Source organism: Alternaria arbusti, assembly GCF_024043155.1.
Source record: "Alternaria arbusti strain BMP 1465 chromosome Unknown scaffold_7, whole genome shotgun sequence".
In the NCBI taxonomy this organism is placed as follows: Eukaryota; Fungi; Ascomycota; class Dothideomycetes; order Pleosporales; family Pleosporaceae; genus Alternaria; species Alternaria arbusti.
This window is the reverse complement of record NW_026249947.1, coordinates 973,453-993,512: the sequence shown is the minus strand read 5'-3', so window position 1 is coordinate 993,512 and position 20,060 is coordinate 973,453. Positions and strand designations below refer to the sequence as shown.

Sequence of the window (20,060 nt, the reverse complement as noted above, 5' to 3'; positions counted from 1 at the left end):
TGTCATCTTATCCCAGGTCCAATATTAGACGTTAGAAAGTCTGCGTCGAGTTTCTTTGCTGTCACGCGCGTATGATGATGAGAAGAGGAGTTGTTGTTTTTTTGCTGCTGTACGACAGCTGTTCATGATACGGGATTTTGTCGTGTCCGGGGAAAGGGGAAAAGAAGGGTTGGAAAGGGGGCTAGAGTAGGATAGGTGCGAAGTTCAATTGATGGACACAAAAACATGAGATGTTGCTGTGTCTGTATGTGTGTGTTTTGGTGCGCATGATGTAATGTGGGAACTGCGCAGCTGTCAACCTCTTTCGTGTAATCGTTATATCATGTCCATGGAACTTCTGCAAGTAAAATCTTGTTTCAGCGAGGTATATCACATATATTAACGCAACTCCTACGAACTCAGAGTGTATCTTCATTGTTGTGGCTATGAAGAGCAGAGCGATAGTAGATGTTGCGGCACTTTTTACAGGTTTTGCGCTTCGTAATAATTGCAGCTAACTATGTGAAGTTGTGCGAGATGCAAGGTAACCCCTTACCCCAATAAATGTTTATAAGAATACTTGTTCGTATTATCTCTAGAATTCAGAACAATACTAGAGATTACTGCAATATCAAAAATTTTGGATTAGGGGGTCATAGGTAGCATCGTACTTGCCAGATGTAAAATTTCTCCTTATATCCCTGTTTTGCATGGAATTTGTATGTTTTATCCGATCACGTATCCGGTCACTTTACAGATACCACGTCTTTTGTCGCTTTTTATTCTATAGAAGACTTTCTTTCACTCCCATCACTCGTGTTCTTTTGATTGTTCCGCAGCAGACACCGTCGTCAGAACCTTAGCTAGTGACCTTTTCTCTTTCCGGCTAGACAGCTACTTCGTTTACTACATTTTGTCGAAAGCTTTCAGCATGCAGAAGCGCTGATCTATAACGGGGATACAGACAGTTGCGTAAGCGCAGCTAGACGTAATCGGAGGGAAATACAGGCATACACTTGTATTATCATCGTACGACTAATTGGTTCAGCGACTTGAGTTGTTCGCCATGCAACCTCTTCGGGAAATGTACATTTCTTGTGGCTACGAAAGATGACTGGACTAAAATAATGCAGACCTTTAAAGCCTCGTCGCCAAGTTGACGTACACTACTACGCATTTGTTGGTGGGCAACGCAAATCGAAAACGAGGTCTCCCTTCGTGTACTAACGGATTCACGCGTGACTCTTAACGGGTAATCGGAGCAGATACATGAAGAGCTCGTACAACACAAATCTGGAAGAGCAAAAGAAGAAGAAAATGAAGATAACGACAATGTAATTTACGAGGAAGAAAATGCTAGCGAGTAGATGAGCACAGGAGTAGACGTCGTAGAGCCAGGTGATCGCATTGACAACATGGGAGAAGTGCACGAGCACAGTTCGCAAAAGGAGTGAGCGCAAAAGTCGGTGGTGCAGTTTATGTGCGTCTCTACACTAGGTTGTTGAGTAAAGAAGGTGAGGATTGCCGTGCCACAGTACGTTGCATTGACCGGGGTGAGGAGGGCGGCACGGATAAGGAGCGCATGGCAAACGTGAAATCTGATGAGATAAGGGATGCGCGTTGTACATGCATTCGAGACATGCATATGGATGACGAGTCTAACCATGCTACGATGTATGTTTGGTCGTAGGTTCTTGACGGGTTTCGTGGAGAATCTAACCTGAATACTGTACCTCATGCTTGCGAAGTCCGTAACCCCCACGAATTCATCTATCTGGAAGAGACAGCAAGGAGTCGAGCAAGCCTCCTTTCTGTCGACATGCATGATCTAGGTGCTTATTCAAGAAGCAAAGTCTTCGCAGAATGCCAAGCCTGAGCGCGATGCGGGTTGAATGTGTAGAAGGCTTGTGTTTATGGTGTTGCTGCAATCCATCTTATACAGACGCGCAGTTACATCGCGTCGACTACAGATGCGTGTGGTGATGATGTAAAAGCGTGCCGACAACCGAACGTTGAAGCCATGACGTCGAAGAAGCAAAAATAGCATGACCAACTGCATGTTTGACGGTGATCGTCATAGCTCACGATGTGGCTGTTTCGGGCTTCTTCACAGATGAATCCAGACTCGAAGAGCGTTAGAGAGCTGACATAGATCGACAGACTCGTATCATTTCACGTGGCGTGTGTTAGCCTTGCGCAGTTTTGGGGCGGGCTGATCAAACCCCTAGATGCTCAGAGGAGCGTTGTTGTGCACGGGGCAAAGTGCCGTGGCCGGGTGCGTTAGAAGAACGGGAGATGGGCCGTTGCCGCGGCGCTCGGGGTATGCTGGCTCTTGTTGCATGACCATTACTCGTTGACTCGTAAAGCGGGAGTGAGTTGTTCGTGCAACGTTGGTTTTGGAGCGTCTAGGCGAGCCTGGTCGGAGTTGTTGAGCGATGCCGTGCTCCTTGCCTTGACATTTCATGTTCTTGCCCAGGTGGATTAGTATTTGTTGGCGCATGACTTACTGCTGTCTCGCGTGCTTTGGGCTGGCACGTTGGATGCTGTATCACGGCGACCTGCATGTGGGAGAGGAGACGTGCGTGGCGTGTTTCATGAGGGTGAAGGTTGAGGCTATCGTGACGCTGTGCTCTGCGGCCGGAGTCGTAGCGACAGATAGCGCGATGTGGGGGGAAAGAGGCTGTCTCGGAGCTCGGGCGCTGCCTTGCATGGCATCACCAGTTGATTTACAAAACGCGTCTGCCCTGCAGTGAAGCTTCCATGGTGAGGTAATGATCGCGCGTATTGCCCGGGAGACGCGATAGGATGCGTGGTGTTTTTGGGCATCGGTGTTGGTAGCAGGTACCGAGCATGTGAAAGATGCGACGCCGGGAAGAGCCGCACGTCGACCAAGAGCAGGAGCGTCTACCAGGGAAGGCGCGATGGGATGGCAGGTATAAGAATAGACTTTACGGCGTGGTTTGGTGTTGGGTCGGGGTCGCTGTCAATGGGGCAAGTTCAGTCCTCGATGCCATATGGACAATTAATTGCACGGAGATGAATGCGAAAAGAATAGACAAGACATCGACTTGGTGATGTACTGTGTAGACGTCGACGTGACATGAGCTACTGCATATCGCCACACCTTCTTTGGGCGTCAAATGCGGGCGCGCATGAGTCGGGGGGCTGCGTCGCAACGGGCAGAGGGCGGGCTTCAGTCAGCGGCGGCAGGCCGTTGAGAAATTAGAGGAAACAAGTCCTGAAACAGACGTATTCGGAGTAGGGTGGAGGTATAGCTGGCCTGGTGGAGATTAGGTGGTAGAGTCGCTAGCTAGGACTTGAGCACGGCAAAACCAGCCCTGGAGAGTCGGCCAGATCCATCTGTGCTTCTGCTGCGATCACTTCTGTCTGTACCTGTTTCTGCCGTGCATCCCCTCTCCACGTATCCAGCGACTGAGCTTCCCACGGCGCCGCCCATCTTCTCTCTTCTCCCCTTCCGGCCTGGCCCCCCTCGGCTGCGCAGGCTCGAGGTGTGACGTTGACTAGGACACTCTGCAGGCCCGCAATGGACGACAAGTCATCAACGCGGCCCACGAGGCTGACCAAGAGAGGGCCGTCAAAAGAGCGAGGCCCGCCAATAGCCTATTTGAACAAGGGCCCGACGACGCTGAAGCGTGCGCCCAGTGCGTGGTGTTCCTGTGTTCCAACCTGGCCTGCGATACTGACCTTACTCCATAGGCGCCGCCTCTTACTTCCAGCCGAATCTTGGCGTAGCACCTGCAGCATCCTCGTCGCAGTCGCCAGCGCGAGGCCTCTCCCGCTCGCCCTCGCACACCCTGCGGCCAGTCTACGAGCCGCCGAACCCGCACGCCTATGACCTGCAACCCGTCCACGTCGGCCAGCCCTTCGACCGCATCGTCGAGGAAGCTCTGAACGCCTCGAGCCAGCCGCGGCCCGCCCTCCAGCACTCGTACACCGACCAACCTGCCCAGAACCGCTACCTGCGCCAGTCGCGCTCCTTCACCTCCAAGATGGACAGCACGACGACCCCGCCCTCGACCACCTCGAGCAAGACGAACCGCTACAGCGACGGCAGCGGCGATGCAGCCAAGAAGCGCCTCTCGGGCGGCGCAAAGAAGAAGGGCACCTTTTCCAACTTCATGAGCAGCATGCTGGGCTCGCCGCGCCGCCCGACCATCTCGACGCCCACGAACCCCATGCACGTCACCCACGTCAGCATCGACAACCACACGGGCGAGTACACGGTGGGTAGCCCCTCATTGCTGATATATGTGTGCTAACAGATCAGGGCCTCCCCAAGGAGTGGCAGCGCATGCTCCAGCAGAATGGCATCTCGCAGGAGGAGCAGAAGCAGCACCCCCAGGCCGTCATGGACGTGGTCAACTTCTACAAGGACAATGCCGAGAAGAACGAGGAAGATGCCATCTGGGACAAGATGGGCCCCACGCAGCCTCAGGGATACGCGTACCAGGCCAACATTGTGCCCCAGACCGCAAGCTACGGCTCCAACCAGCCCCCGCTCAGTCCCCCGCAGAGCCCGCGATTCCCACGGAACGACCAGTCTAGCTTCGAAAACCCGCGTGCGCCTCCTCCCGTTCCGCGCAGCCTGACCTCCCCCGTCGTTAACTCTCCTCCAGTCAATGTTGCAGCTCTCGTGCCCAGCCGGCCAGCGCCCAAGCCTCCAGGTCCTCCTGCTGGTTCCGCCGCGCCCATGCCAAACAGGCCTGCCCCCGCGGCCCCAAGTCCGATCATCACCCAGCACCAGACCCCTCGCTACGAGAACGACTACCCCCAGGCTGCCTATGCCCACCCCACTCCCTCAGAGAGCCCCAATGGCTCTTCTGCAATGTCCCGCACCCGATCCAACACCACGGGAGGAACACCGCCGCGATTTGATTCCCCAGCCAGTTCGACCCCGATCTCTCCCGCCCAGCAGTACCAGCAGCAGCAGCAACAAGCCATGGCCATGGCAACCACGCAGCAGCCAAAGGCACCTCTAGGGCGGAGCGTCAGCCAAAGAGCCCCGCAACCAAACTACGCACCACCTGTAGTCCCTGCGCCGCAGCCGCAGCCGCAGCCGCAGATGCAGATGTCCCAGCCGACGCCCCAACAGGTCTTTGCCCAGCAATCGGATCCCCAAAACATTCCATTACCATCGCAACAGGCTCGTGTTGGTCCAGCGCCCCGACCACGTCAAAGGCCGAGGCAGAGTCAGGGACCGGATATCGTGGCCAAGCTCAATGCCATCTGTACCAATGCCGATCCCCGGGAGAGATACCGCAACCTCAGCAAGATTGGTCAGGGTGCTTCTGGTGGTGTCTTCATGGCCTATGAAAACAGCACCAACAAGTGTGTAGCCATCAAGCAGATGAACCTCGAGCAGCAGCCTAAGAAAGACTTGATTATCAACGAGATTTTGGTCATGAAAGACAGCAAGCACAAGAACATTGTAAATTTCATGGACAGTTTCCTGCTCAGAGGCGATCTGTGGGTGGTTATGGAGTACATGGAGGGTGGAAGTTTGACGGATGTCGTTACTTTCAACATCATGTCCGAAGGCCAAATAGCTGCTGTGTGCAGAGAGGTGAGTTTTCATGTCCCGCTCGAAGAACTCAGCTAATTTTTCAGACCCTCCACGGCTTGCAACATCTTCATTCCAAGGGCGTCATTCATCGAGACATCAAATCGGACAACATCCTGCTTTCCCAAGAAGGCAACATCAAGCTCAGTATGTTGAATTCGGACTCACCACTCTCCATCAAGTCTAACACATTTCACAGCCGATTTCGGTTTCTGCGCGCAAATCAACGAAAGCCACAACAAGCGCACGACCATGGTAGGTACCCCCTACTGGATGGCCCCCGAGGTTGTCACTCGCAAGGAGTACGGCCGAAAGGTTGACATCTGGTCGTTGGGTATCATGTCCATCGAGATGATCGAGGGCGAGCCGCCGTACCTGAATGAAAGTCCACTCCGTGCACTGTGGCTCATCGCGACCAACGGCACACCGACGATCAAGGAGGAACATGCCTTGTCGCCAGTGTTCCGTGACTTCTTGGGCTTCTCGCTCAAGGTCGACCCCGACAAGCGGGCTAGTGCTCACGATCTTCTGGTGGTAAGTACATTGGAGCTGTCTGTGGTTGATAATCGCTAATAAAATGCAGCACCCCTTCATCCAGACCGCTGAACCGCTAGGCACATTAGCGCCACTGGTACAATCGGCGAGGAAAGCAAGGGCAGAAGAGAGGCGGAAGAAGGGTGGTCTGTGAAGTTTCTTATTTCATTATGAATGTCTCTTAACACCGGAACTTAGGTACGGGCAATGCGCAGACCAACGGCCGCGATTCGTCACACACGAGCACGAATTCGTTCGCCGATTGGTATGGCAAGACGATGGAATTATAGGTGACGAAATGGCGCACAACGATGAACAGACGCACGTGGTGGAGGCTCCCAAGTTCGCATATCCAGCCCCAGTGGCAGCTCGAAGCCACCCGCCCCTCATGGTCGTGTCGCGGTACCACCCCCTGCTCGGCAGTCAGTATGCAAAGGTCGAAGCCTCATACTGCTGCTCTACACAACGAGCATTGTCGAGCGAATTAGCAAGCGCGTCATATCCTGTTCAACTGCTCATATTCGCGAGCGCATTATATATGTTGTTTCAAATACTCCGAGTGCCGATGTAGGCATACATCCCATCTCATGATCTGGCAGATTTCTTGGGTTACAGAAGGACGCGCATCTCTTACGACTATCTCATACAATGTGTGCAATTTTAGTGTCTATACGATTTGGGGTTACAAACTTGGCCGGAGGTGGCAATCTCGGCATATAGAAAAGTCGAATATGAATATTCTTCCTGTGTACCTGCAATCGATCGATATTCAGGGGCGTATATTGTGATGGGCATTGACATGTCTTGCTTGGTGAATTTGCGACCCGAGCATTGTGGCTGAGTAAGGGCCGCCACATCGTCGTCATTGGGCGGGGAGCTCTAAGCCCGGTTGCATACGACTGACTGCGACACGAACGACTTTCACTCTCCCTATAACACACAACTCGGCCTTCCCCCGAACCTACCCTTACTACCTCGCGCGCATTTGCGATCTATCCGCGCACCCTCCGCCCTTCTCAACTTTACACCTTTACCTCAACTCGCGTATCGACTCCAGGCACCCGCGCCCCCGGAGAGCTTCCCCATACCGAGTCTCAAGACACTTGGAAGCAGGCAGACGTCATGTTTCGCGCGCAATCCAACATCTTCGACGATGTTGTCGTAAAAGCCACCGACGAGAACCTCACGAGTGAGAACTGGGAATACATTCTGGTATGGTCAGCACTCGCGATGCCTTGGGCGGCGAGTTGGGCAGATGTCGCAACATTCGGCCAGCCACGACCATGCGCCTTACATTCCAGCATATGCGACAGATGCTAACTTACCACGCAGGATGTATGCGACAAGGTTGGATCGTCCGACACGGGCGCCAAAGATGCGGTCGCCGCCATGATCAGGCGGTTGGCACACCGAAATGCGAACGTACAACTATACACCCTCGAGCTGGCCAACGCCCTGAGCCAGAACTGCGGAATTCAAATGCACAAGGAGCTTGCTTCACGAAGCTTCACAGAAGCGCTGCTGAGGCTTGCCAACGACCGCAACACACATCAGCAGGTCAAGGCCAAGATACTGGAGCGCATGCAAGAGTGGAGCGACATGTTCGCCCGCGACCCTGACCTGGGAATCATGTCTAATGCCTATATGAAGTTGAAGTCACAAAGTGAGTTGGGGAGTTAGCGGTGCCATGTACAATACTGACAGGTCTTAGACCCCAACCTCCGAGCGCCTTCCAAGCCACAGAAGACGCAGATCTCCGACGTCGAACGCCAGAAAGAGGAAGAGGAGCTACAAATGGCGCTTGCCATGTCGATACGAGAGTCCAAGGGCGCAGCGCCGACGACTGCCAAGTCCAATACCCCCCAACAGGGCGGATCGACTCCCAGTGCCCAGCCCGAACAGCCTTCGCAACCCCTACCATCAGGCACAACCGCGGCGACCGTCTCACGCGTACGAGCCCTCTTCGACTTCCAACCATCCGAACCCGGTGAACTGCAGTTCCGTAAGGGTGACATCATTGCCGTACTCGAATCAGTATACAAGGACTGGTGGAAGGGATCCCTGCGCGGGCAGACAGGTATCTTCCCGCTTAACTACGTGGAGAAGCTGCAAGATCCGACGCGCGAGGAGCTCGAGAGGGAAGCACAGAACGAGGCTGAGGTATTTGCACAAATAAGGAATGTGGAGAAGCTGCTTGCGCTGCTGAGCACGAGCTCCCAGCCAGGCGCAGGCGATGCGCGAGACAATGAAGAGATCACCGAGCTCTACCACTCGACACTGGCTATTCGGCCGAAGTTGATCGAGCTCATCGGGAAGTACTCGCAGAAGAAGGGTAGGTCAATTGTACGAAGTCTCGCGATCAGCGCTAACTCTACTAGATGACTTTACACAGCTGAACGAGAAGTTCATCAAGGCTCGTCGAGACTACGAGTCCATGCTGGAGGCATCCATGTCCCAGCCTCAACAACCTGCGTACGGTGGCCGTCCTGGATATGGCGGCTACAATGCACCACCTCCCTCAAACTACCAAGGATACCCACCTGTATCATCTACGCCACACCAGGATCCGGGCCGCTATGCTTATGGTGGAGGACCCCAGCAACATGGGCCTCCTTCCCAAGTACCACCCGTAGGCTCAAGCCCTGCTTTCTTCATGGTTCCCCCGAACGAACGGACACAGCAAACCCCGAAGCCAGGACCGCCATCAGACCCCTACACATTACCTCCAGGAAGAGTACCAGTAGGAGGTCGACCGCAAAGCTACGCACCCCAGGAGCTAGCGACCAGCCAATACGACTCGCCAGTAGACAACCGCCATTCTTTCCACGCTCCAAGCCAGCCACCACAAGGCTACGAAGCAGGCGGCTACCCACCACAGCAAGGCGCTCCCCAAGGCCCACCACAGGGACAGCAAAACCCATACGAGCAACTCTCATCGCCTCCTCCACAGCAAGCTCCACAAGAACAGCAGCCTCCATCTGACCCTTACTCACAACAGCCGCCTCAGCAAGGCTATGGATACCCGCCGCAACAGCCCGGATATGCACCACCTGCTCCGCCTGGCAACACCTCTAGCCCCGCACCGCCTGCTCAGGGATACTTGCCATATCGACCTGGAGGACAACAAGCGCCCAGCGCGCCGCCGGTCGGCGGAGATGATGCCGCGGGCTTTTACCGTTAGAATCGGTCGTGGGGGTCGATGGGCGGGTGATGGAGATTGTAGTCGTAGTTATATAGTATAACAACAGGTTTATAAATGCGAGATGCTACAAACTCGCACTGGTTCTTCACATGGTTTTGCAGATGACAAACGGCTCTTTTATACACACATTTCCCCAGTTCACCCCGAGTTTCAGGATACGATGATACAGCGGCGGGGCGTTGCTACGCCACGTTGACGTCTTTGTTTGATGTAAGGCTGTTTTTGGACGTGGGAAGGGTGATGCGAGGTGCGAGATGCGGTTTGTTGGATACGGAAGGCAGATTTCCGGTCATGACAAAACGCGTTGTGTGATTGAAGAGGGATTTGGTGGCAATACCTCAATAGAGTGAATACACAGTGATGCAAGGATCCCATTGATATAGCCTGCCTTGAATATCTTGATCTCATGGCAGTGTTGACTTCGCCGACGCGTGTTGCACCACGCGATCATCTCTTTGTTCGGTTGAAGGGACGAGCGGGTCGTTTCTTTATCTTTGCGACGCCGCATCGTGAACCTGTTTCATCGATCGTGCCGCATACAGGCGTAGGGCTTTCCATAGGTCATGGCATCGGCATCGTTTCTTTATGATAACCGGAAGGACATCCGAGTCGTCTCTTTGTCCTTGCAACGCCTCCTTCGAACTTCTTGTCTATTGGTTGGCTGGCATACACAAGCAGGGCGTTGAAGGATATAATAAGACAAACTACACGTCTTTCACGTTATGCACCTTTGCTTGCCCACGTCCACGTCCACACCCGCGCCCACTCGAAAGGTAGAGTCAGATTACTCCACACCATGCATCTACCCATGGCATTCCTCCTCGCGGCCTCCGCAGCAACAGTCCTGTCTGAACCATCCACCCTGACCACCCCTCCACACGACACCAACACAACCACCCTCGTCCGCCGCGGCGACCAATGCAACACCGCCCAACAACACTACCCCGACGTGCCCGAATGGGAAAAAGCCATGCGCCAATTCTGCTCCATCCACGGCTCCGCCCCCATCTTCTCCGACAGTGCCACCGTCTTCACCTACACCATCACCGGCCACGACAACAAACCCATTGACTGGATCTTCAAAGTGAACATCGACAACGAATTCGCACACCACTTATGGAGCTGGATACCGCTCACGCAGGAGTGCTTAGACGGGTTTACGGCGCTGACAAAGGACAAGGGAGGCGGGGTGGGCAGGAGTTGGTGTTATTGGAAGGCGAGGACGAGTCAGGATGATAGTGTGGGGTTTTTGGGTGGGAAGTGGACGCAGCATATGCCCAAGGAGAATCAACCTGATGGGTATATTACTTGGGAGAGTCGGGCGAGGAAGGGGCAGAAGGGGATTTGAGTGGGACAGGAGATGGAAGATGCGAGAATGAGGATGTAAGTGTGGGATATATGGTTGGAGACGATGTTCTTGTTACTACTTTGACATTTCTGGTCATATGGGCGGCGGTATGGAAATTCTCTTCTTGATCATGCTCTTTTTCGATGCTCAGCTTACCAGAGTCATGTGGTAACTTCCGGTGGCTATAGTCCATCGGCCGTTTGTTCCTGTTCCTTTGATAATGACCAAAGAATTTACAGAATTATGGACATATATTCAGAGGCCAATGGTTTGTCCATGCGTGGTTGAGAAGAGGATATTGGCGACCATACTGAGGTCGTGAACATCTGATCCGATAGCATCTAGTGCGCGCTGGAATGTGCGTTCCACCGGAAGTCATATCGCAGGCGAATAGTATCCGGTCAGTTGCAATACAGATGAACGAATGCGAGGAGTGGATTGCAATTATCGAGGCGTGCCCAGGTGTGGAGGTTAGCGGCTCTCCAGGGCTAGGCTCAACGGGATGGATCCATTGGAATTAGTCGGGTGGGGCGGCTTCGCAGGGGTCCAACACCGACCAAAGGGAAGTTCGAGTACCTTCGAGTAGCTTTCTGGCCACCTGTGCTCTCTCTCCCATTGCACTATCGCCTACGACACCTGCAACCGTAGCAGTCGTCTCCACATCAATTGAACCCGCACCGCCCGTCCAGTCACGTTATGGCCTGCTGAGTAACGGCATCAAGACCCTGTAAGCTATTTCCTGGTAAGCTCCGAGTGACAACAGGCACATCCCACGGTTGCATTACTTGGTACCCGCACTACCGGTAAAGCGCTGCAGCGAGAAAGCGAGGGCTTCTACACTTCGGCTCTTATTTCTCAACCACCCACTAACTCTTCACCCCCAGAACAAGAAGTACACCGCCCACCGAAATCTCAATCTCCACGTCAACGTCAAGCTGGCTCCACGCTGCTAAGCTGCCCACCCACCGTCCACGCGAACACCCTTTGGTCAACTCGAAACGGTTTATACTCAATCATGGCATCCGAAGCAGTTGCTACCTCTGACGACGGTCTGACCCCGGCGCAGAGGCTCATGCAGAATCATGGCGTTGAAGATCACCATGTCACTGTCGAGGACGTTCCCGACGAGGATGAGCTTGCCCACCCCTCTGCCGAGCTCAGCGAGAAGGCAGCTGGCAAGCAACCTGCCTCCAAGAAGCCAGCCCTCAACATGTCGTCTGAGGAGGCCTTCCCGGCTCTCGGTCCTGCCAAGCGCACTCAGGCTCCTGTCGCGCCCACTTGGGGCAAGAAGCCTGCCTCTGTCACTTCCAACGGCGTCAATGGCAGCGCGCCTGCCCCGTCTGCCCCCAGCCGTGGCCCCGCCCTCCCGTCCATGAACATCCCCGGCAAACACACCGAGCGCATCTCCCTCGCTGCCCACCAGGTCGCCCCTCGCGGTGAGCTGAAGAAGCCCATCAACGAGATCGTCCGCGATATCAACAGGCGCTCCAAGGCCAAGCTCGACTACAAGCAGGGCCAGGGAGCTCTCATCTTCGAGGCCACCGGTCCGGTTGAAGCGGTCAGGCAGGCTCTCAAGGAAGTCGCCAATGAGGTCGGCTCCAAGGTATGTCAACCATCAATTCCACTCTGAACAAACTAACATCTGCCAGCAATCCGTCGATGTCCCCGTCCCCGCCTCCGTTCGCGCCCACATCATCGGCCGTCAAGGTTCCAAGATCCAGGAAATCAGCAAGCGCACCGGTGCCCGCATCCAGGTCCCCAAGGCCGAGCCGGGCGAGGATGAAGATACCGTGGTCAATGTTCACATTGAGGGCAATGCCTTGACTGCTGAGATGGCTCGTCGCGAGATTGATGCCATCGTCAACGAACGCACCTCGACTGTCAACTTGCGTCTGAAGGATATCCCTGCCGAGTTCTATCCTTTCCTCGCAGGTCCCAACAACGTCCACACCGACAGGCTTGTCCAGGGCCGCGACGTCAACATCCAGATCCCGCAGTACCACACTTGGCAGTCCCAGGCACCTCCCCAGGCTACTCGCGGCCAGCCCATCCAGTTCGCTCCCCAGGCCAACTTCCCCATCCAAGTCTCTGGTGACCGCGCCGCTGCACAGCAGATCCAAGCTGAGCTCGAGCGCCGCGCTCAGCAACTCCGCCAGCAGTTGGCCATCGAGCAGCGATCCATCGAACGCGGCAGGCATCAGTTCATCGTTGGTGACCGGGGCCACTCTCTCCATGACTTCTTGGAGGAGACTGGCTGCAGCATTGTCATGCCCCCGAGCTCCGACGACAGCGAGACAGTCTACATTGTCGGCCCGCCCAACAAGATCGAGCAGGGTATCAACAAGCTTGAGGATCTTGCTGCTAGCATGACCATGGCTACTGCGGATGCTGCTCGTGAGCACAAGGGTCCCAACGCACAGGCGCATGCACACAACCTGACTCGCTACCTGCGTCAACGCAAGGCCCTTGCTGACCTTGAGCGCATGCACGAGGCCAGCATTGTCGTACCCACAGACCGTGATGCCCCAACCGGATGGGAGATCTACGCTCGCGACGGAAAGAACAGCATGAAGGCTCGTGGCGACATCATGAGCGTCTTCCAGTCGCACCCTCCTAGCCGTTTCGCGACCATGAACGTCGATCCTTTCTACCACCAGTTCTTGCGTCAGCAGAATGCACCAAAGGTCCGACAGGACCACGGTGTTCATATTGTCTTCCCCGACGAGACCGAGCAATCGCCAGAGTTGATTCTTGTCTACGAGGGTGACGCTCCTTACAGCGAGTACGCCATTCCTCGTGGCCGACCCTCCCCAGCTGAGATCAAGGCATACCAGCAAGGTCTGCAAGACGCTCAGCGATTCATTATGGGTCTGACCAAGAACCAACCACAAATCGATACTCGTGGCCTTGAGTCCAACCCCAAGTTCCATCGCAAGATCGAGCAGTTCGTCAATGAGCAGCAAGAAGGTCTTACACCCGACCAGGTTCCCGTTCAGGCGCTGTTTGGTCAGCGACGACCGGAGCCTCACAGCCGCTCAAACAACAGCTTCGCGATCCGTGGACCGTCGAGCGCCGTTGATGAGCTCAACAAGAAGATTCTCGCTTTCATCGAGCAAGCTGAGAAGGACGAGCTTGAGCGTAACCACGTCACAACATTCGACTACCCCCAGAAGTACGCCAGCCATCTTGTTGGCAAGGGTGGAGAGAACATTCAGCGTCTGCGCCAGAAGTACGACGTTGATGTTCAGATCAACGACGGTAAGGTCGAGCTGAAGGGACCTTCCGCCAAGGCACAGCAATGCAAGAAGGACATTCTTGACATGGCCAAGAAGCTCGAAGACGAGGCCACACACACCTTGAAGGTTGCGCCTCAGTTCCACCGCGACCTGATCGGTGCTGGTGGCAAGCAAGTAGAGCGTCTGCAGGACCGCTACGGTGTACGCATCAACTTCCCCCGCCGAGCACAGAACGACGAGGAGGCAGCAGATGCGTCATCACAGAAGAACGTTCGTTCTGGTCAGAACCAGGATGAAGTCATCATCCGTGGACCCAGGAAGGGTGCCGATGAGGCCCGCGACGAGGTGCTTAGTCTGCTCCAGTACATCAAGGACAACTCCTTCAACGACACTGTCTCGGTCGCTCAGAGCAACATTCCTCGCCTGATTGGATCAGGCGGTCGCGAGATGGAGAACCTCCGCCTCGAGACTGGTTGCCAGATCGACGTCCCCGGCGCGCGTGATGCCGCTGATCCATCCGGCCGCGCGGAGATCAAGCTCAAGGGTACTAAGAAGGCTGTTGAGGAGGCCAAGAAGATCTTGCAGCAGCGTGCCCGCGAGTTTGATGATACCATCGTCGAGACTCTGGATATTGACAGGAAGCACCACAGGAGCCTCATTGGTGGCAGCGGTGCCAACATCCGCTCCATTGTCACCTCGGCTGGCGGACCTGACAACTCGCGCGACTTGGCTCGTATGGTGCGCTTCCCCCGCCCCGAGTCTGATGAGACGACTATCCGTGTTGAGGGTCCCAAGAGTGTGGTTGAGAAAATCGTTGCTGCTTTGAAGGCACAGGCCTCCTCGCTGGAGAACCAGACCACCGAGACCATCGAAGTCTCGCCTGACAAGCACCGTCTGCTTATCGGCCGTGGAGGTGAGACACGCCGCCAACTCGAGTCGCAGCTCAGCATCCAGCTCGACATTCCTAAGCAGACTACCACTGGTGCCGCCCGTAGTCAGGTAAAGATCACCGGTGAGCCTGCTGCCGTTGAGAAGGCCAAGGAGCACATCCTTGAGCTCGTCAAGGGCCAAGAGGGCGAGACCATCCAGGTCCCCCGTCACCTCCACCACGCCATCTCAGACAACGGTCAGTTCTTCAGGCAACTGCGCAACCAGCATAAGGTTACCGTCGACCACGGCGGTGAACAGGTGCCCGCGAAGCCTGCCCAAGCTGAGGCTGGACGCGCTAGGAAGGGTGCTAACGGTGCTCTTCCTTTGATCACCGACGATGCGACTGCCGGTTCCAACGAGCACTCATGGGAGATTGTTGACAACAACGCTGTGGCAGAGGGCACTGATACCTCCGCCACTATCCCCTGGATCCTGCGTGGACCCACTGAGAGCCTTCCCAAGGCCCGTCAAAGGCTTGAGCAGGCTATCGAGGCTGCTTCCAAGCCTTCCGCCACTGGGTACCTGATCCTGCCCGACCCAAGAAGCTACAGGTAAGCTCAAGCGTGCAACACTTTCAATGCTGCAGTCATACTAACACCCCATAGGCTCGTTGTCGGACCCGGTGGTGCTACAATCAACGATCTGCGCAAGAAGACCGGCACAAAGATTCAGGTCCCCCGCGACCAAGCCAAGGATGAGGCTATCGAGATTGTCGGTACCAAGGATGGCTGCGAGGAGGCCCGCCAGATGATTCTCGACATCGTTTCCAAGGGTGGCAACAGTGGTCGTAGGGAGCGTGCTTAGGCATTTTTATGATCATTTTGGGGATGCGATGATGACATTTACTATCAAAAGCTTTGGGCATATTTTGGGGTTAAGGTGATTCTGTGGGAGCGATGTTCATTCAATATGGGAGAAGCATCTACTACTCATCTTGGACTACCTAAAAGGGGATATGCTTAGCTGTTGTATACAGAAATAAAGCTTCAAGTTCAAATGTTCTCATTCAAGTGACTACTGCTGCATCCCGTGTTCGCGAAGGATCATCTTCCTTCGCCCTACTGGACCATAAGCTGAAGTATCTGCCTGATGTTTGATAAGTCCGGAAGGGTACCTAGCCTATACTATGACGCTGCTTTCTCTGCCCTTCCCTTTGTCTTGCCATACGCCCCACCAGCCAACTTCCGCATCTCCAACGCCCTCTTATACGGCGGCGCAGTAGGCGGCTGTACAGGATCCAGACTAACCCTATCCTTTGGCAAATGATACGTCGCATCCGAATCATACGCCGACAGATCGCCACAAGCCAGAAACGGAGCTATCCACCGCCGACCACCCTCCTCAACATCATCCTCGTCATCCGTCTCATCCCCCAAATCAATCTCAATCGCACCATCCTCCCTGACCCGGCTCGTAACCTTCTTTTCCGGTTTCGTAGTATCTGACTTTGCCGGCTGCGGCAACACCGTCCCCGCCCCCAACGGCCTGTCCAAACTCGCCATAAACCCCTCAGGCGGACAAAATCCCTCACAAACCACAAACGCCTCAATACTACTCGCCCGACTACTCCTCGGCTTCGCCACTCTCACACGCTCAAACACTATCTTGAGCTGCGCAAACAGCAGATCTACGTCTTTGCCTCTGAAGATCTTGGCTACGAACTTGCCGCCCGGTTTGAGGACGCATAGGGCGAGGTTGAGGGCCGCCCAGAGGAGTTGCGATTGCACGTAGATGTCGAGGTCGTGCAGGCCGGTTACGTCGGGGGCGCCGTCGGAGATTACGAGGTCGACGGGTGAGGAGCGCGTGGGGTGCGTGGGGTCGTAGGTGTCTGGGTCGAGGGCTTTGAGCATGAGGGGGATGGTGGAGGGGTGGGTTATGTCTGCGCGCATGGTTGTTACGCCTTCGAGGGGGGACATGGGTTGTAGGTCGATGGCTACGATGCGGACTCCTTCCCTCGGTGTGAGTTTTGATGTCTCGTCTACCTTTTTTTTCTCTTCTTCCTCTACACCCTCCTCTTCCTTCTCCTTCATCTCCTTTTTCTCCCCACCACCGCCCAAAACATAATCCCGCATATTCTTCTGCTTATCCTGCCATCCCGCTCTCCCAAACTTCTCCCCCTTTATCAGCACGCGCGAGAGAACCTGACTCCAACTTCCTGGCGCGGCGCACAGGTCTACGACGCGCGTTACGCCTTCGAAGAGGTTGAATTCTTCGTCTAGTTGGAGCAGTTTGTAGGCGGAGCGGGCGCGCCAGCCTTCTTCTTTGGCGAGGCGGTAGTAGGCGTCTCGCTTGTCTTTTGAAGATTTGCCCATCTTGATGGGTGTTGTTGACGTCGATTGACGTCGAACTTCTGGTCTTTAGATGTGTCTTTGGTGGGATGTGTATTTCTTGCAATGCGGGTAGGGCTATGCGAAGGCCGTGAGGCTTTGTCTGGATATGCCAACCACGTCTAAATCGAATTTTCTCGCCAAAGTGTTCCCGCTCTTTCTATGTCTTATGCGTATCTCTCATCGTTGCCGATCCAGAAAAGGTCAATTAATGAGTGCGAGTCATTCGCACGTGAAGTGTGGGAAAGCGCAAGTGGGCTAGAACAAAAGTGGGGCGAGCGGACTCCCGAAGGCCGACAAGTTTTCCAAAAAGTTCACGGCGCGCGCATCCAACCCACGACAAACCTCAATCGCACCCACAGCCCACCATGAAGCGCCCTAATCCCGCCCCGAAACAAGCGTCGCATAAGGGTCACAAACCCAAACGTCAAAAACTCGACGACTTCCCCAAACCTCTTCCCCCATCTACGAGACCCAAACGCCGTGTCCAACTCAACGAGCTGGGATGGAAAACTGTGGAGATGCCCGATCGGTTGGAAGATACAGAGGGTTTCTATGGACTAGAAGAGATTGAAGATGTTGAGATTGTGAAGGATCCGGTTACTGGCAATCTTACCTTTGAGACTACAAAGACGGAAGATGAGGTGGCACAGGATGTGGAGGAAGCGTGGCAACGGGAGGAGGACGAGCAAAAACGCTTGGAGCAGATTACCTTTGATGAGGAGAAGGTGGTGGGACAAGATGAGAGCGTAGGAAAGAAACTGCAGGAAGCAGATGAGGAGGTCGCGTGGGAGGGCTTCAGCGATGAGGACGATGCGCCGGTGGGAATTTTGAAGCAGACAAAAGACGTGGATGCCAAGGATACAGCTGGCGCACCCGCTACCAACGGCGAGCCGGAGGTGAAGAAATTGACAAAGACTGAGAAGAAGAAGAGGGCGAAGGAAGCAAAGCTCAAGAGGGAGGCAGAGGAAAAGGCCAAGGCAGAGCTGCCGACACCAGATGAGGTTGAAACAGAGGAGGCCGAGGACGACGAGGACGACGAACCCTCCGATATCGAAGATCGCGAAGACGGCGAGACCTTCGGACCTGGCGCTTGGGATATATTGGCGAACCACGCTGATGACGACGACGACGAGACAGACGTCCGCGCATGGGCTAAACTCGATCTCTCCGAAGAGATGCTGGGTGCGTTGGCGAAGCTGAAATTCTCGAAACCCACCAGTATCCAAGCGTCTACCATACCCGAGATCATGTCTGGCCGGGATGTTATCGGCAAGGCTTCGACAGGTTCAGGAAAGACACTCGCTTTCGGCATCCCAATCGTCGAGACATATCTTGCTGCTCGTTCGACGCCCAAAGAGCCCGAGGACAAGGCGCCCATTGCGCTGATCATTGCGCCGACACGTGAACTTGCGCATCAGATCAATGATCATTTGATCGCCCTTTGCGCGAAGGGCGATTTTGACTCCCCGTACATTGCATCCATCACAGGTGGTCTGTCCGTACAAAAGCAGCGCAGGCAACTGGAAAAGGCTGACATTGTTGTCGGAACACCAGGACGACTGTGGGAAGTCATGAGCAGTGGGTCGGGGGTACTATCGAAGTTCAAGCAGATCAAGTTCTTGGTCGTAGATGAGGCTGATCGTCTGTTGAGCCAAGGACACTTCAAAGAAATGGCAGAGATTCTCAAAGTCCTAGAGCCCGATGATGAGCCTAACGAGAAAGACAATATTGAGGAAGCGCCAGAATCTCAACGGCAAACTCTGGTGTTCTCTGCCACGTTCGGAAAGGAACTGCAGCACAAGCTCGCTGGGAAGCAGAAGTATGGTGGTGGGGATCTGATGAACCAACAACAGTCGATGGAGTACCTGCTCAAGAAACTTAAGTTCCGCGAGGAGAAGCCAATGTTCATCGATGCCAACCCGACTTCGCAGATGGCCAGCAGATTGCAAGAAGGACTCATCGAATGCGCCGGACCCGAGAAGGATCTTTATCTGTATTCGCTGCTCATGCTCTACACCAAGAAGCGCGCTCTCGTCTTTACCAACTCAATCTCGGCAGTACGCCGCATAACGCCGTTCCTGACGAATCTGGCGCTCCCAGCTCTACCCCTACACTCCAACATGCCCCAGAAAGCCCGATTACGTTCCATCGAACGATTCAAAGAACGACCAGGATCAATCCTCGTAGCCACAGACGTCGCCGCCAGAGGTCTCGACATACCCAAGATAGACCTAGTAATCCACTACCACCTCCCTCGTGCCGCCGACACCTACGTCCACCGCTCGGGACGTACCGCCCGCGCCGACGCATCCGGAGCCAGCATCCTCATCTGCGCTCCCGAAGAAGTCGGCGGCGTTCGGCGCCTCGTCGCCAAAGTGCACGCCCGCGCCAGCGACGCCCCCAAATCAAAGAAAACCGCCTTCTTCATCCGCACCCTAGATATCGACCGCCGCATCGTCTCCCGCTTGAAGCCCCGCGCTACCATCTCCAAACGCCTCGCCGACACCGTCATCGCGAAAGAAAAGAAACACAGCGAAGACGATGTACTCCGCCGCGCAGCTGAGGATCTAGGCGTAGACTACGACAGCGAGGAGTTCGAGAAGGAAGCGCCTGGCAAGAGGGGCCGCGGTAGTGGACGCAAGAAGAAGGAGAAGGAGGCGAGTGAGATGACGAAGGGAGAGATGCAGGCTCTTAGAGCGGAGCTTAAGCATTTGCTTAGTCAGAGGATTAATACGGGGGTTAGTGCGAGGTATCTTACTAGTGGCGGTATTGATGTTGATGCGCTTATGGCTGGGGAGGGGAACATGGAGTTTTTGGGTAATTTGGATGGGCTGGGGTTTGATGAGGTTGTTGAGTAGTTTGGTTGATAGGTGGAGGGTACATATCTGCACGCATAGTCCACCGCTCGGGTCTACGATCT

At 54.9% G+C, this 20,060-nt stretch overlaps 6 protein-coding genes across 6 annotated transcripts; 5 read left to right on the top strand and 1 right to left on the bottom strand.

Annotated features, from left to right (window-relative positions):
- Positions 1 to 3,523: 3,523 nt before the first annotated feature.
- On the top strand, positions 3,524 to 6,248 carry J4E86_006145 (uncharacterized protein; the record flags this gene model as incomplete). The annotated part of the gene is made up of 6 exons (XM_051446676.1): positions 3,524 to 3,641; positions 3,697 to 4,223; positions 4,268 to 5,563; positions 5,608 to 5,707; positions 5,760 to 6,094; positions 6,144 to 6,248. 6 exons carry the CDS (start codon positions 3,524 to 3,526, stop codon positions 6,246 to 6,248), a joined length of 2,481 nt encoding a protein of 826 aa, XP_051302251.1.
- A 968-nt stretch (positions 6,249 to 7,216) lies between these two features.
- HSE1 (ESCRT-0 subunit protein hse1) lies at positions 7,217 to 9,275 on the top strand (the record flags this gene model as incomplete). The annotated part of the gene is made up of 4 exons (XM_051446675.1): positions 7,217 to 7,306; positions 7,427 to 7,757; positions 7,806 to 8,426; positions 8,473 to 9,275. The coding sequence occupies 4 exons, from the start codon at positions 7,217 to 7,219 to the stop codon at positions 9,273 to 9,275; spliced, it is 1,845 nt and encodes a 614-aa protein (XP_051302250.1).
- Positions 9,276 to 10,092: 817 nt separating this feature from the next.
- Positions 10,093 to 10,644, top strand: J4E86_006143 (uncharacterized protein; the record flags this gene model as incomplete). The annotated part of the gene is made up of 1 exon (XM_051446674.1): positions 10,093 to 10,644. The coding sequence occupies one exon, from the start codon at positions 10,093 to 10,095 to the stop codon at positions 10,642 to 10,644; it is 552 nt and encodes a 183-aa protein (XP_051302249.1).
- A 1,015-nt stretch (positions 10,645 to 11,659) lies between these two features.
- J4E86_006142 (uncharacterized protein) lies at positions 11,660 to 15,614 on the top strand (the record flags this gene model as incomplete). The annotated part of the gene is made up of 3 exons (XM_051446673.1): positions 11,660 to 12,247; positions 12,294 to 15,361; positions 15,416 to 15,614. 3 exons carry the CDS (start codon positions 11,660 to 11,662, stop codon positions 15,612 to 15,614), a joined length of 3,855 nt encoding a protein of 1,284 aa, XP_051302248.1.
- A 320-nt stretch (positions 15,615 to 15,934) lies between these two features.
- J4E86_006141 (uncharacterized protein) lies at positions 15,935 to 17,122 on the bottom strand (the record flags this gene model as incomplete). The annotated part of the gene is made up of 1 exon (XM_051446672.1): positions 15,935 to 17,122. One exon carries the CDS (start codon positions 17,120 to 17,122, stop codon positions 15,935 to 15,937), a length of 1,188 nt encoding a protein of 395 aa, XP_051302247.1.
- A 383-nt stretch (positions 17,123 to 17,505) lies between these two features.
- On the top strand, positions 17,506 to 19,998 carry MAK5 (ATP-dependent RNA helicase; the record flags this gene model as incomplete). The annotated part of the gene is made up of 1 exon (XM_051446671.1): positions 17,506 to 19,998. The coding sequence occupies one exon, from the start codon at positions 17,506 to 17,508 to the stop codon at positions 19,996 to 19,998; it is 2,493 nt and encodes an 830-aa protein (XP_051302246.1).
- Positions 19,999 to 20,060: the final 62 nt, after the last annotated feature.